The sequence below is a fragment of the Rousettus aegyptiacus genome, unplaced genomic scaffold, assembly GCF_014176215.1.
Source record: "Rousettus aegyptiacus isolate mRouAeg1 unplaced genomic scaffold, mRouAeg1.p scaffold_m13_p_3, whole genome shotgun sequence".
Taxonomy (NCBI): Eukaryota; Metazoa; Chordata; class Mammalia; order Chiroptera; family Pteropodidae; genus Rousettus; species Rousettus aegyptiacus.
Genome location: NW_023416306.1, coordinates 142337877 through 142352370, shown reverse-complemented (window position 1 = coordinate 142352370; position 14494 = coordinate 142337877). Strand labels below are relative to the sequence as shown.

Sequence of the window (14494 nt, the reverse complement as noted above, 5' to 3'; positions counted from 1 at the left end):
TAATCTCTGGAGAGAAAAAAAAAAAACCTGAGAAATAATGACCTGAAATGAGAGCCAAATCTCATGCAAAGAGATATTAATTTACTTGGCTGTTTGAAGATATAAGGACGACTACTACAAGACAAATGACAAATCCTCTTTTTTAATTTTCTAATTAGACCAAATCTAGAGAAAAAGAGATCAATGAATACTTGGCAGAGATTGAAAAAATTACAACAGAATTAAAACAAGAGGAGGAGAAATTTGTCATCAAAGAAAAAAAGTTAATTGCAGAATTGACCAAATACGAGGTAAATGTTATTTTACATCTAAGAATAATTTTAGATGGCTATATATAGGGGAGGGGGTATATTTCATGCTATTTTAATCAGTCGGAGTTTTTTTAGTTAAAAAATCATGCACTCTAAGTTTCATAGACGGACTGGCAAAAATCCATGGAGACAGGTGGAGTGGTGCAGGATGCCACGCTGAGCTGGCATGAGAGTGGCTGGGACGCCTGACCAAAGGGGAAGGGAGACCAGTGAGGCCGGCCAGCCTCAGGAACCCTCCTTAGGGAGAGGACATTGTACTGACTTGGAAAGTGCCAAGAGCTGACGTGGGACAGAATAGGGCATGGATGCTGGGGGAGGTGGCAAAAAAGGGCATTGAAATTACCCGGGAGACCCAGAGGCATCATGTCCCTGGCAACGCAACAGAAAACACACGTTTTCAAGGTAATGGTGTAACCTTTTTCCTCCTTGACAATCATCATCAATAATGCTGGGCATTCGGAATCCCATTTTCTGTCTTTGGTTTAGTGGCACGAGGAGCCCAAAATGGAGTAGAAGCAATTTCAGATTTTGGTTTATGGAATCAATATTGTACTCTTGGTGGAATCATTCTTCTCATCAGTTGTAGGATCTCTAAACTGACACACTCATGGGAAGGGAAAGCAAAAGCATTAGGTTTAATAGTGAGAAGTCCCGCCACCACTTGGGCCCCTGACACATAGATTCTGTCTAAGGAAAATAGTGCTGAATATCAGTGACTGATTTAAAATATAAACTTCCAGATCTTGATAGGTATTGCCTCCCAGAAAGTGAGTGCTGTGCCTAAGTCCTCTATAGACTTGGCACCACTACTGGGGCCTCCACTCCGATTCTCAATCAGAGCTCACAGCAGGAGTCTACATCATTATGATCTAGCACTGACATATGGAGCATGATTGGATTGCTGGGTCCAACAGCCCTGTATCTGGTGGGGTTCAGGAGGAGAAACAGAGCCACCAGAAAGGGGCTTTTTAAGAGGATTTGACCTTCTGAAATTGTGAGAGCTGATGACACAGTCTACTGAGGCTGTCAGCTTTGCATGTGGAGCTGGGGCCTAAAGGCAGCAAGGAGGCAGTTGAGAAAGAAAGATGAACAGGAAGCAGAGAAAGGCAAGGTCAAACTGCACGTCGGAGGATGAGCTGGAACTCACGAGTGTGGAATGGTACCTGCATCCCGCATTGGTCTCTCTCTTCTCCAAGTCTCTGACTCCAACGAGTTGCAGCAGAAGCTGCGTCACTGAGTGGGTCATCACTGAGCTAAGTGTGTGTGCAGCTCAGGAGTCAGGAAAGCAGACGATGGAGAATTTGAAGGAACTGAAGAAGCTGCGGGCCTGACCAGCTGCCTCACTCCAGTAAGCTGAGCCAGAAGACAAACACTGGCTTGCCTGAGCTGCAGCAGTGCCTGGTACCCAAACCCTCTCTCAAAGCATAAAACAAGAGCATGGTTTCTGTCAGGGGAACTCTGGTGGTCTAAGCCACATGCAGACAATGGGAATGAATTAAAGCACTGGCATACTTCCTTATCCCCCAAAGCTATTCTTTTTTAGAGAATATAATATAGATAACTCACTATTGAGTTTTTTTAAAAATGCAGTCTGGAGAAATTTATTCCTGATTCTGCTTTGTGATATTTTTAAATTATGGTGTTTTATGTGTGTTTTTCTTTGAATATTTATTTATAAGGATTCTAATGGCAATTTGGAAGGAGTCGTATCTGGCCACTGTGTTAATTAGGGCGAGAGCAAGCTGCTCTATCAGTGGGATGCCAAAATACAGTGAACACAAGCAAGATGTGTCTAAAGGGTTAGCAACCCTCTCTCCTTTATTGGGAAATTGACCTTGGCTTAACATTTTGGCTTCTTCCTCTAGAAGCCAGATAAAGGTGTATTATCAGGTAACATCGTTTGTATAGAATGGCCCTTGACTGGCATGTTGCATCTTGACTGGGAGAATAACTGGTGGGAGACCAGAATACAGGGATTCCCTGGGTTTGGAGCCTGCTTTACGTGGGCACATCCTTGCAGGGTCCTAGAAGATATGCCCGAGAGATGTCGGTTTCTATTTGAACAAGGGGCTTCTAAGCCAGGAAGGCTATCACACCCACCCCTGTCGGTCTCTTTCTCCTGCATATGAGTTAGCCCTTTGGTGGAGTCAAAGGGCATCAGCCTCTGGCCGACTGTCTTAGGACAACTCCTGCTGGGGAAGCATGCCTGGTGTTGCCCTGGTAGTACTCAAGTATTTCTTCAAATTATGTGCAGACAACTTGGATAAAAATTAAAATTAAAAATTAATGTTTTTAAGAGTGAACTGGGTCAAGTATGGCCTATTTAAATAAATCTTAAGAGTCTGCGTACATAGTTGAGAAGCCCCACTGATTTGGTCGTGACAGCAAGAGACATTTATTTTTCTGTCTCAGTATAGGCAATCCCAGGCTGGGAGGGCAGCTCTGCCCTCCTCAGTGTGAGGCTAACACCTGCAAGTCGAAGTGGTGGCTTCCATTTTCATCCTCTTCCAGCCAGGGGCAGGAGGAAAGGGCCAAGGGAACACATAACCCTTCTCATTGCAGGGGCAAGACCTAGATGTAGCACATACCATTCTGCTCACAAATTGGTTGGTCTCATTCACCTGCAAGGGAAACAGAGAAATACTCTACCCAGCAGCCTTACGTGTAGCTGAAGCTCAGGAATCCTGATATTCAAGGACGGGAGAATAGATAGTAAATGTTAGCTGGCCGTCTCTGCCTTCGTCATTGTTTTAAACCTATCTTGACTTTCTGCTAGAGATCCAACTATTATTCCATTTGAAACTAAATAAAACCTGAGTTTGAGTAATTAAGCAGGCAACTTCGTGTTTTGCTCTGGGCACTTCTTACCCATTGGTTAGAGTATTATATCCAATTACTGTTATCCCTCTCCCCATTTCTTACTTACATGCACATTTCTTAGAACTTGTGTATATTCTGTTTTGCTATCTGGTTGGGTATTTTTTTTTCCCAAAAAATATCATCAAACGAGAAATTTCCTCAAATGGTTTTGGGGTACATATGCGGAAGCATTAATAGAATCATAGTAATAGAGCAATAGAACTGAGCAACTCCTTGGAAAGCTATTGAACCTAATCTTACTTTATAGATTGCCAGAGAGTCAATGAGTCAGCCAGCAAATATTTTTTAAATATCTAGTATGTTCCTGGTACCTTTGCTATATGCCTCAGGATCCCAAGACAGAACTCTCCCCCTTGAATAACTTATATTCTACTCTGGAGTAAATTCTCTAAAATCATACCTCACATTTAGCTTTACTTTCTCTGAAGGAAAAATTTGTTAAGGAAACAGAAAGTACCAAAGGAAAGGAAGATGAACTATTTGAGTGTCTTCCTCAACTTCAAATGGCAGAAGAAGAGTATAAGAGCAAAAGCAAAAAGACCCACGAGCTCAATGATGTTCTCACAGGTACATATGAAGCACTTACTAATTGACCTCAAGCCCAGGTAAGGATTACACTGTTGTCTTCGAACACGAGACAGGTCAGCAATCAAAGCAATTGGCATTCCTCCAATTTTCCCCATCAGCTTTAACTCTCTATTCTCTCATTTTTGTCTCATCTACTAACTTCCTCTCCTCCACATTACAGAATCTTGCTGCTGTCAAATTTTTCCTTTTCTATTTTAAAGACTATTTAAAATTAAGAATTAGTAGCAACTATATTATATGGTTCCTCTCTATACTTGGTAAAGGTAGAACCAATTTCTTAGTACCATGTGGAGATTTTTTTTCTGTGTCTTACCATGAATTTGCCAATTATATCTCATACCCAGCTATGACTTTGATCAAGTAGGTACCCTTCAGATTTTTTTCACTAACCTACCTGAGATGGAGATAAATTAGAGCTTGTCTCATATCTAGGGGCTTTGTAGAAAATGTGAAATGTGTCTGAAAGTATGTATGCTCTGTGTCTTATTACATGGCATAACTATGTGTGTGTTTAATATAAAAATCATTATTTTCTCCACACACACAGAAGATTGAATTGGTCATCTAACGTAGCACCCCCAAATTTACAGATCTAGGATCATCCCTAGAGGTATGAGTCTTGTCTTGCATTTGGGGAGTATAAGGATCATTATCTAAGGAGTCCCTACAGGTTGTTTAGCAGGACAGCTTCCAGAACATCTATCTTCTCAATGGCGGAGGAAGCGCCAGGAGGATTGAAAGGCCAGAACCAAAATTAAAGAAAGGAGTGGAATGGGAGCAAAATTGTGCACTAGAACAGGAGTGATCTTCTGGTGAGATGAATATGGGGGTGGAAATTAAGACAGTCCATGTCAAAAAGGGACAGTCATATGGAAACCCAATATGCTCACATTTGAAATAAACAAATATTTTAAATAAATAGTTATTGCCAAGGAGGTGGATTTTTAAGAACATAAACTTTTATAAGAATAAATGCCTGGGTAATTGATCTGGTTCCCATGCTTCAGCTGATTTTCCACTTCTTATCAGGTTTTCATTTAGTTAACTCAGGTTGGTTTTCTTGGTATTTGACCACTTTTACCAAGACTCATGAAAAATATGTACTGCATTTCCAATTTTCTATTTTTTTTAAATCATTTCCTCTGATCCATCCTTACACTAAGTAGAGGTTGTAAGAAACACTGTATGAAAGTAAGCAATATATTGCAACTACTGATTCTCTTACGGTAAAGAAAAGAGAAAATACTGACAAAGTAGAGGAAAGAAGGGAAGGCAGGAGAAAGGAAGGAAAGGGGCCATAAGAGCAATGTGCTTCAAAGAATAGGAAAATATACATCACCAGCCAGCAGTGAGACTTACACAGGATGGAACATCAGGACCTAGGACCCATAAGGATCCTGTGGCTTTTGGTTAAATATGATGGATAAATCATGGGCATCTATCTTTTCTCCCTGATGAAACTTCATATAATGTGTGTAAAAGATTTTTTTTAAAAAGATATAAACCCACAAGTACAAGAGACTGGCAGAGAAAACATCGGCAGATAATAAATATTAACAAAATTTTGGAAGGTGTAATTGGATAGAAGGATTAGCAGAGAGAGAAATATGAATAGCAAATGCCTGTAAAGAAGCACACCATGAAGGCAAAAAGTTCCCTGCACAGGACCTGGGAAATCTTGGCTATCGGAGGACTCTGATACCGTGAAGGCTGATAGGAGTCATAGGACTGAAGATTGGTTGAAAGTCTTTCTGATGAGCAGTTAGACTTCCAGGTCAAATGTCCTCTTCTGTGTAGCTACGTGACTATTCCTCCCAATGGTGCAGAGAAATTGGACCAGAGGGTTCATATCAGTAGAATATCGGATATCACTGAGGGCAGAAGACAGATGTCGTACTGAGACTCCCTTCTACGCACTGCTCAGCTTGCTGACGGCTCCAAGCCAGTCGTGTTATACGACTCTTCTGTAATCCCTTCCCCACCACAAAGAAGGAGATGGTTAGAGTCTTTGCTAAAGAAACTGAAGTTTCAGAGAAAAGCCCCACAGTATCTAACATCTGAGGGTCTCCCAACAAAAATGGCTGGTCCCTCCCTGATCACTGTATAGAGGAGTTTATCCAGGAAACAAACCTTTCAGTGCCTCATTTTTAAATAGGATTAGGCAGTCAAAAATTACCAGACATCTCAGGAGAAACTCCAATGTGACACTAACATTGTCACAGAACCTGGTGGCAACACAGATAACACAAAGCACATTAGAACATATTCTTAGAGAATATAGTCTCTACAGTTTATAGAGAATATATTTCACAGCTATAGTGGTAGAGAAGTGAAAGGAAATAACGCATTCATGAAAAAAAAGAACAAGATGCTTAAAATAAAGAATGGAGAATGAGAAAGAGCTCTTGGAAATGAAAAGTATAATAAGTAAAAATTTTAAACTCAATAAGAGGATTATAAGAAAAGTTAAAGAAATCTCTCAGAAAATAAGGAAAAGAGAAACAGGATAAAAGGGTTAAAAAAAAATCTGACTATTCTGAGATGTCAAATATCTAACAGGAAGTCTGGAAAAAGGGAACGGAAATACATGGAAAAGATAAAGTATTAAAGATAATGCAAAAATATTTCTCAGAACTGGAAAATATGTATTTTCAATTTGAAAGGGCCCATCAAATCTCCAGTACAATATGTGAAAAAAAAAAAAAAGAACACTAAGCCACATCACTGTGGGGTTTTAGGAGAAAAAAGAGAAAGAGATCCTAAAGGCTCCTGGAGAGAAAAAGCATATCTCATACAAAAGATTAGGAATCAGATTGTTTCAGATTTCTTCACTGCAGTATGCTACCAGAAGTTAGAGGACGTCGCCTTTAAAATTCTGGGAGAAATTAATTTCCAGCCTTAAACACCCATCCAAATTACTAGTCAAGTATAAATAGAGAATAGAGACATATTTAGATATACAGGATCTGAAAATACCTCATTTACTCTGTCTCAGGAAACTACTACAAAATTTGCTTCAACAAACAGAGGGAATAAATCAAGAAAAAGAGGAAGATATAAGATTCGGCAAACAGGAGGTCCAACAGGAGATGCAAAGGGAAGTCCCAGAAGATCAGCTGTGCATCAGGCCTAAAGAAAAACAAGTGCAGAAAGCAGTGGAGGAGGGAAGAGAAATGGAACTGATAGGTTACCTCAGGTGTTTGACCATGTGGGAAGTAATATTCGGAAAGATTTTATAATTCTTTTATAGATTTCGATAGGAACTATGATATGTACATGGAAAACTAAGCAAATAAAAATAAAGTGAGGCAGTTTTTAACTCCAGAAAACAAATTATACAAGAAAGGAAATATAATCATACTACACCATTTGTCTCATAAGTGAATGGTATCAACATGGTCATAGTGATCTAAACAGTTAAATTTCATTTAAATGACAACCATAACTTCATGGGGAGGTTACAAGGAGAAAATGTGGAGTTGTGGGTGTGGGCTGGGGATTCAGGGATGGGTTTAAGCATGCTGTGCCCTCCTCTGCTATTTTAGGAAGTAGAAATTGTCTAAAGATGACACATCAAGAAATAACCGTATAAGCATTTTTAAAGAAAATGAAAGACGAAAAAACTAAAATTAGTTAAAAACGATTGATTTTAAGGAAGCAAACACAGGGATGGATGCGGCATTAGGGAGCACTTGACTGCTGGTTTTTGTTATAAGCCTTATAGTAGTATTTACTCTGAAAACCAGACAAACGTCTCATTTTGATTAATGTGTATTTTAAACTAAAGAACATTGTGTGTAGTTATTTTTCTCTCTCTTTCTCTTTTTTTATAGCACTAAAGCAGGATCAGAATTTACTGAACAGTCTCATTTTTCAAAAGACAAAAGACTTTTCAAGATACTTTAACAGCGTGGTAAAGAGCTGACGCATTCATTCTCCTTTCTTTTATTAGAACGCTGGTATATAAGGACGGTAATACTTACCTGGCACCATTGGAGTTTTCAGAAAACCCACATTTATTAAACTTACCCTTTTATTACTGATGTTTTGAAATTTTAGTCACAACATACACACACATATACACACATGTATACATATACACATACATAAATACATGTATGTGTGTGTATATGTACATATAAACACTGAGAGAAACTAACATGTAACCATGGGAAATTTACTGAGTGCGGTTGGCAGGGAGGGGCTCAGTTTCTTTATTTATAAGGTAGAGATTGGATTATGCCTTCTAAGGTTCTTTTTAGATCCAGTATTTTCCTATGAAGACAAGGATAAGTGGTCAGAGGTTGCAGGGTAGAGAGGGAGTGGATGAAATGGGAGCAGATAAAGAAATGTTTACCACCTTTTTAGATATATAATTAATAGTTAATGATAAACATGTATATGTGGACTTGGTTAGTTAAAAATAGGAACATTCTATTGTTTGATATCACAAGTAACTTTTAACATGTCATGGGTATAGAGAAATCTGAAGGGGAAAATTACAAGTAATGTACTATATATACAATTCTATTTCTTAATAAGGTGCTGCTAGTAATGATTATACAATGAATAAAGATTATATGTTTTATAACAGTATAAAAACTAAGAAGTAAATAGAGATTCAGTAAACAGTAGAAAATCCTGAAAAATCCATAAAGTAATACTCCTTCACTTTGAAAAATATTAAATCCTCTCTGAAAGGCCTCAATAAATTTCACTCTCCTCTCCTCCATTTTTGCCAGATGATTGTTTATATATCAATGTATATTCTATTTTGCGAAGCTGTCTTAACAACTTAACTTGAGGTCCATGTACCTGAGTCCATGAATAAATTTCCATGAATCAGGTTTTGACTTTAATATCAAGTTTTTCTAAGGCAAAGTATCCGTAGCCTCCGCCAATGGTTCAGGAATTAATTAGGACCCCTCTCTGAATGTGGGTCCTAATATATTGGTGGCAATTTAATATTTTGGTGCCCTGCTTGTGAAACTCTGTGAGATAACTGTTGGTTTTATGTTTGAGCAGGATAAATTGAAACAGGAATTAAAAGGATTACGAGATCAAGAAAGTCATAAAATGAAAAATCATTTTGAAATTCTAAAGAACTTAGAAAATGAAATCTATGTACATGACCTAAAAGCAGAAGCTTTGCTTCTGGAAAATAAAAAGTTGAAAGAAGTAAGTTCAAGAGCACTTCAATTTGGAGTGATTTTGGTTATTGCCTAACCCATAATAGCTATGAGCAAAAAGGAGAGAATAGCTCTTAAAAGTTTTTAAATGAAGCATAAAGTACATGCAGAAACTCATATATTCCTAAACCATAAGTGTGCAGCTTAATGAACATACCTGGGTAATGGGCACCCAGATCAAGAAACAAAGTGTTAATGATATTTAAAAATCTCCTATGTCCCTTCCTGTCACTAACCTCCCCACAAGGGCAACACCATACTACTAACACCATAGACTAGTTTTGCCTACTTTCGAATATTATGTATCTGGACTGATAAAATACACACTCTTTCGCTCAACACTGTGTTTGTCAGGTTCATCCTTATTGTTGCATGAAGTTATGGTTGGTTGATTCTCATAATTCTGTATAGAAATCCATTGTATAACTGTAGTACAATTTATTTACTTTATTGTTGATGGGGGTTTAGAGAGTTTCCAGTGGGCTCTTTTATTACAAAGAGTGTTGCTGTGAACATTCTAGGACATGCTTTTTAGTGGACATATGTATATGTTTCTGTTGGGTACACACTCAGGTGGAATCACAGAGCCATAGAGATGCGTAGGGTCCACTTGAGTGCACAGTGCCCGTCTCCCAAAAAAGTTGCAATAATGGCCACTCCAGCAGTAGCGTATGAAAGCACCAGTTGTTCCACATTCTCTCTGAAACTTGGTCTTTTTTCAATTTAATCATTCTGAAGGATGTACAATGGTGTCACATTGTGGTTTTTATTTGAATTTTCGAGATGATTAACGAAGCACCTATCCATACGTTGTTGGCCACTTGTATACCCTCTTTGTGAAGCTCTTGTTCAAGTCTCTTGCTCATTTAAAACATCAGTCTGCTTTGTATTGATCATATCATTTATTTTGATAAACCATAATGACCTTCATGTCAGGATCTGTATCAGTGTATTCCAAATGTTTTGCACAATCCCTCATATGTAAGAAGGAGTCAGTCCTATTTGATGATCACAATAATCTTATAATGTGGATAATACATTCTCCCCCTTTTACAGATGAAGAAATTGAAGCTCTACATTTTTTAGAATATTTCAATAACTGGAAAAATAAAAGCAGTCCCACAGCAGTAAGACTCTAAGTAAGGGGCAAATCCCTTTACCTCTCTGGGTAATTGCTGTCATTAGCTAAATGGCAACAGTTTTTCCACCAATAGCATAGGTTTTTTGGTAGAATTAAAATGGCATAAGAAGTACTAATGGACTTTGAAAAGGTAAATGCGCCACACAAAGCCTGGGGACCATCATCAATAACCCACACACATGCAATGCATGTTCATTCTTCTGCGCCTTGAAACAAACCTGTAAGGAATTGCATCCACCCATGGAAATATTCCACTATACTTTCTTCCTATTGAGATCGTGTAGATTATTATTAAAATAGTTGAAATTTTATTGCCACCTTGGTAATGAGTGAGCAAATGAATGACTACGTAAAAGACCGATTCTAAAAGTTCTGCTTTTGGATTCAGTGTCCAATCTAGTGATCCCTGGATGACCCTGTGCCGTTATTTTGTTCACTCACCACTTTCTGTTTTGCTGATTACATCCATTCATTCCGCAAACATTTTAAGCACCCACTGAGTCCCAAACCCTGGGGAAGATGCAGCGAATACAGAGATGAATAGGATGCTGAACCAAAACCTTAGGAAGCTCACCGTTTCTGACTGAGGAGTGTGCATATAAATAGATAATTACAATTCAATGTGTCAACACATTTGAGAATTATGAGAGGCCAGCTGTATAGACAAGTCTACAAAGAGTGGTCCATGTTCAAAGAGGGACAGGAATGATGACTTGGACTTGGATTAAGGTGGCTTTCACTTTGATTTACAATAAAACCTACCAATAAACCATGAAAAGCCTGACACAGGCTCCAGGCTGCATGAGCAGACCCTGTACCATGTGCATGGAACATAAATAGTCCCATGTCTACTCCTTCTATGGTACTGGCTGCCATTTCTTAGACTTTTGTCAGTAGTTTCTAGTATCTAACTATTTCTTCCTTAAAACTGGGCCAGTGCAAATTTATATCCCCAAGCCCATACTTTCAGAGTTCCCAGGGACTTAGAGTGGTCAGAAAGCCATGACTGCAGTACCCAACCCACTACTACCACCATCACCCAACCCGATGAAACATTCGACTTGAGTGAGCAGTTCTGTGGGGTCTCCTGACTCAATGAATCCTCCCCTGGAGATCTCATGCCCAACTCCTCCAGTCAGGCAGAACTGCTGCCTTGTGACACTCCTTGCATCACATTTTGTATAAGGAACATTTGTGTGTGTGTGTGGACACAATGCATTAGGTAGAATATTTTTTATTTTCTTTTTGTGGAAAATTATATTCAGAATTCCATGTCTATTTGGGTGCTGAAGTGCCTACCTAGAAAGCAGGATCCTTTATCTCTCTCACCAGAATGTAAGCTTGACAAAGGTTCTGTTCACCATTACCCTTGCACCTAGAATAGTTGGTGGCACAGAGGAGGAATCAATAAATGTTTGCCGAATGATTGCATGGATAACTAATCTACAGTAACCAAACTTCTTAAAGCAATTACATGCCTTTAATTTCCAGTACATTGCATATCTGAAGAAAAGGATAGAGGACTACAAACAGGAAGAAGAAGACTTTACACACATCTCAAGTAACCTGGCTTGGAATCTGATAGCTCAACAGAGTAAGTAATGTGTCATGCAAAAAAATAAAGTTTTTGTTTTGTTTAAATCATTTTAAATCAAATGCTACTGATTTGCATACAATAAAATGCACCTGTCTTAAATTCAGTGAGTTTTGGCAAGTGTGCATACCATGGTAACCACTTACCACCACAAGCAAGGTACAGAACATTTTCATCCCTGAAAAATTTATCTTGTGTCCCTTTGTAGTTGGGTCCCACTCCTCCTCTAGTTTTTGGAAACCATTGATCTGCTTCCCATCGCTAAGGATTGGATATAAAGGGAATGATAGAGTATGCACACTTGTACCTGGCTTCATTTACTCAGCTAACTGTTTTGTAAGATCTATCCGTGTTGTTGCATGTGTCATTGACTAGTTCCTTTTTGTAGCTGTATAACAGTAGTCTACTATATCTTTCGTTTATTCATTCACCAGCTATAGGACATCTGAATTGTTTCCAGTTTGGGGCTGCTGTATGTTTACAAGTGTTTTTATGAATGTTTGTTTTTATTTTTATTTTTTTGGTAAATACTGAAGAGTGGAATTGCTGGGTCCTAAGGTTAGTTTGCCAAAGTGGTTTTACAAATTTATCATTCCGCTAGCTACAGGATACTCTGCATTTTCACCCACACTTAAAATTGTCAAAACACTTTAAATCATTAATATTTTAGCCATTTTAATAGGCACGTAATGGTATTTCATTGTGGTTTTAATTTGTATTTCCCTATTGACTAAGGTTGTCAAATATATTTTCATATGCCTTTTGGCCACTCATATGCCATATTTTGTGAAGTGTCTTGACTCAATTATCTATGGCAGCATAACAAATATTACAAATCATTTACTTTGCTCACAAATTGCCCATTTGGTCAGAGCTTGCTGGAGACAACTCACATCTGCTCCACATGATGTCAGCTGGGGCAACTTGATGTCTGAGGGGTAATTCAGTAGCTGGGGACTCGAATCATCTTAAGACTTACATGCATGTCTGATCTGGTGTCCTACTCTCTGCTTGTTTGCAGTGAGAGAGCAAGTCCAGCCAGTTCTGTCATTTTGAAAGTAGAAATTTGTAGATAAAAACAATTTTTGAAAAAACAAATAGCATTACTTTTATCAAATTGTTCAAATTGTTTCAATAAACTTTGCATTTTGAAAATCTTTATTTTAGCACAATATTTGCGTTTGTGGGCTGACTTCCAGATCACCATAAAGGTGAGTTTTTTGTGTTATCTCCCTATCATATTTCTAAAAATATTTACCTAATAAGTGTGTGCGTGTGTGTGTGTGTGTGCACCCACAGAGGACAGGATTACTGAGGAATGACAGAGCTACTGTGACCATCACATACTAAAATGTATCCTTTGTGCCAAATATCACTATGAAATCTTAATTTTGGGAGAAACTTCCCACACTACCACTTCAATTAAAGTAGGCGCTACTTTTTTTTTTTTTTTTTTTTTTTACAAGCTCAAATTGAACACATTGTTTTAGGACAGAGTCGTCAGTTCTGAACTCCATCTATCCTCTACGTTTTACCAGCCATGCAGCATCTCCACTCCTTCCACTTTGCAGGCAGGGAGGCTGGAGTTTAAATCCTGGCTCTGCCACTTTCTAAGTATTTAAAGTTTGATATGATCCTTGTTTAACTCTTAAAACTGGTTAAGGAAAGTGTGAGTGTAGTGTAGTGCCTCTTTCAGATGAAGCTACTGAGACTCAGAGAGTTCAAGTAATTTGCCCAAGACCAAACAGTTAATAAACGAGTGGGGACATAGATTCGGCCTGACTCCAGAATTCTTTCGCTTAAAACATTAAGCCAGGCTGCGTCTTCTTGGCAGTTTTGTGCTGCTCTGAAAGTGAGCTGGCTTTTTATGCTACCACCACCGCTGTCTGATCCAGTTAAAAATTTGAGTTCACTCATGGATACAAGGGAACGCTAGTGGTTGGGGATGTGAGATGGTGGTGCGGGTCCGGGGTGCGAAACGGGTGAAATTTGTCAAAAAGTACAAACTTCATTATCAAATAAGTCATGGTGATGTAGGGCATGGCAATTATAGTTAATAATACTGTATTGCATATTTTAGAAAGTTGCTAAAAGAGTCGATCTCAAAAGTTCTCATCACGAGAAAAAATTTTGTAACTATGTGGTGATAATGTTAAACTAGACTTATGGTAATCATTTTATAATATATACAAATATTGGATTATTATGTTCTACCCCTGAAATTAATATATTGTCAATTATATCTCAATAAAAGAATATTAACCTTTGAAAAATAATTTTAGTTTAGCGAGATTTAATCCATTAAATCTTCTCATTTACCAATCTATTTTTCTGAGATCATTTATGGAACTTTGTGAATATGCGGTGTACACCCATTTATTTTGCATGCCTAATACCAAATTTGCATGTATATTTTTGTCTTGATATGATTCACTCAATCGAATATGGTTTTCATTTATTTTGTTGCAATTTATATACTCGCACACCCAAAATGTTATTTTTATTTTTAGAATTTGGTATGTGATGGTGAAGAGACCTTGAAAGAAATAAAAAATCTAACAGACAAGCTATGTGAAAGAGATGAAAAAATTGAGCAAATCAGCAACTGGCTACAAGGGAATCTTGCCGAGCTGCGTTTTCTTACAGAACATGGATTAGCTGTGGACCTTCCTCGTAAGTAGCATCTCAAGAGCTTTGGGTAACAAAGAACTTCCTGCTCTTTTACTGTAGAGCACCCCCTCCCCGAAAAAAAAGAGTGCCTATTAAATAATTTAATTATCCCCTGTAATTC

The 14494-nt window shown here is 38.2% G+C and overlaps 1 protein-coding gene across 1 annotated transcript in view; it reads left to right on the top strand.

The window, feature by feature from the left end:
• CCDC175 (coiled-coil domain containing 175) overlaps positions 1-14494 on the top strand; it is a 46068-nt gene extending 31574 nt beyond the window's left edge. Inside the window, exons 13-19 of the mRNA XM_016162426.2 lie at positions 159-290; positions 3620-3758; positions 7613-7692; positions 8805-8957; positions 11601-11703; positions 12871-12914; positions 14214-14494. Of these exons, the coding sequence (XP_016017912.2) occupies positions 159-290; positions 3620-3758; positions 7613-7692; positions 8805-8957; positions 11601-11703; positions 12871-12914; positions 14214-14384 (822 nt within the window). The 3' untranslated portion in view covers positions 14385-14494. The remainder of the gene's footprint in view (positions 1-158; positions 291-3619; positions 3759-7612; positions 7693-8804; positions 8958-11600; positions 11704-12870; positions 12915-14213) is intronic.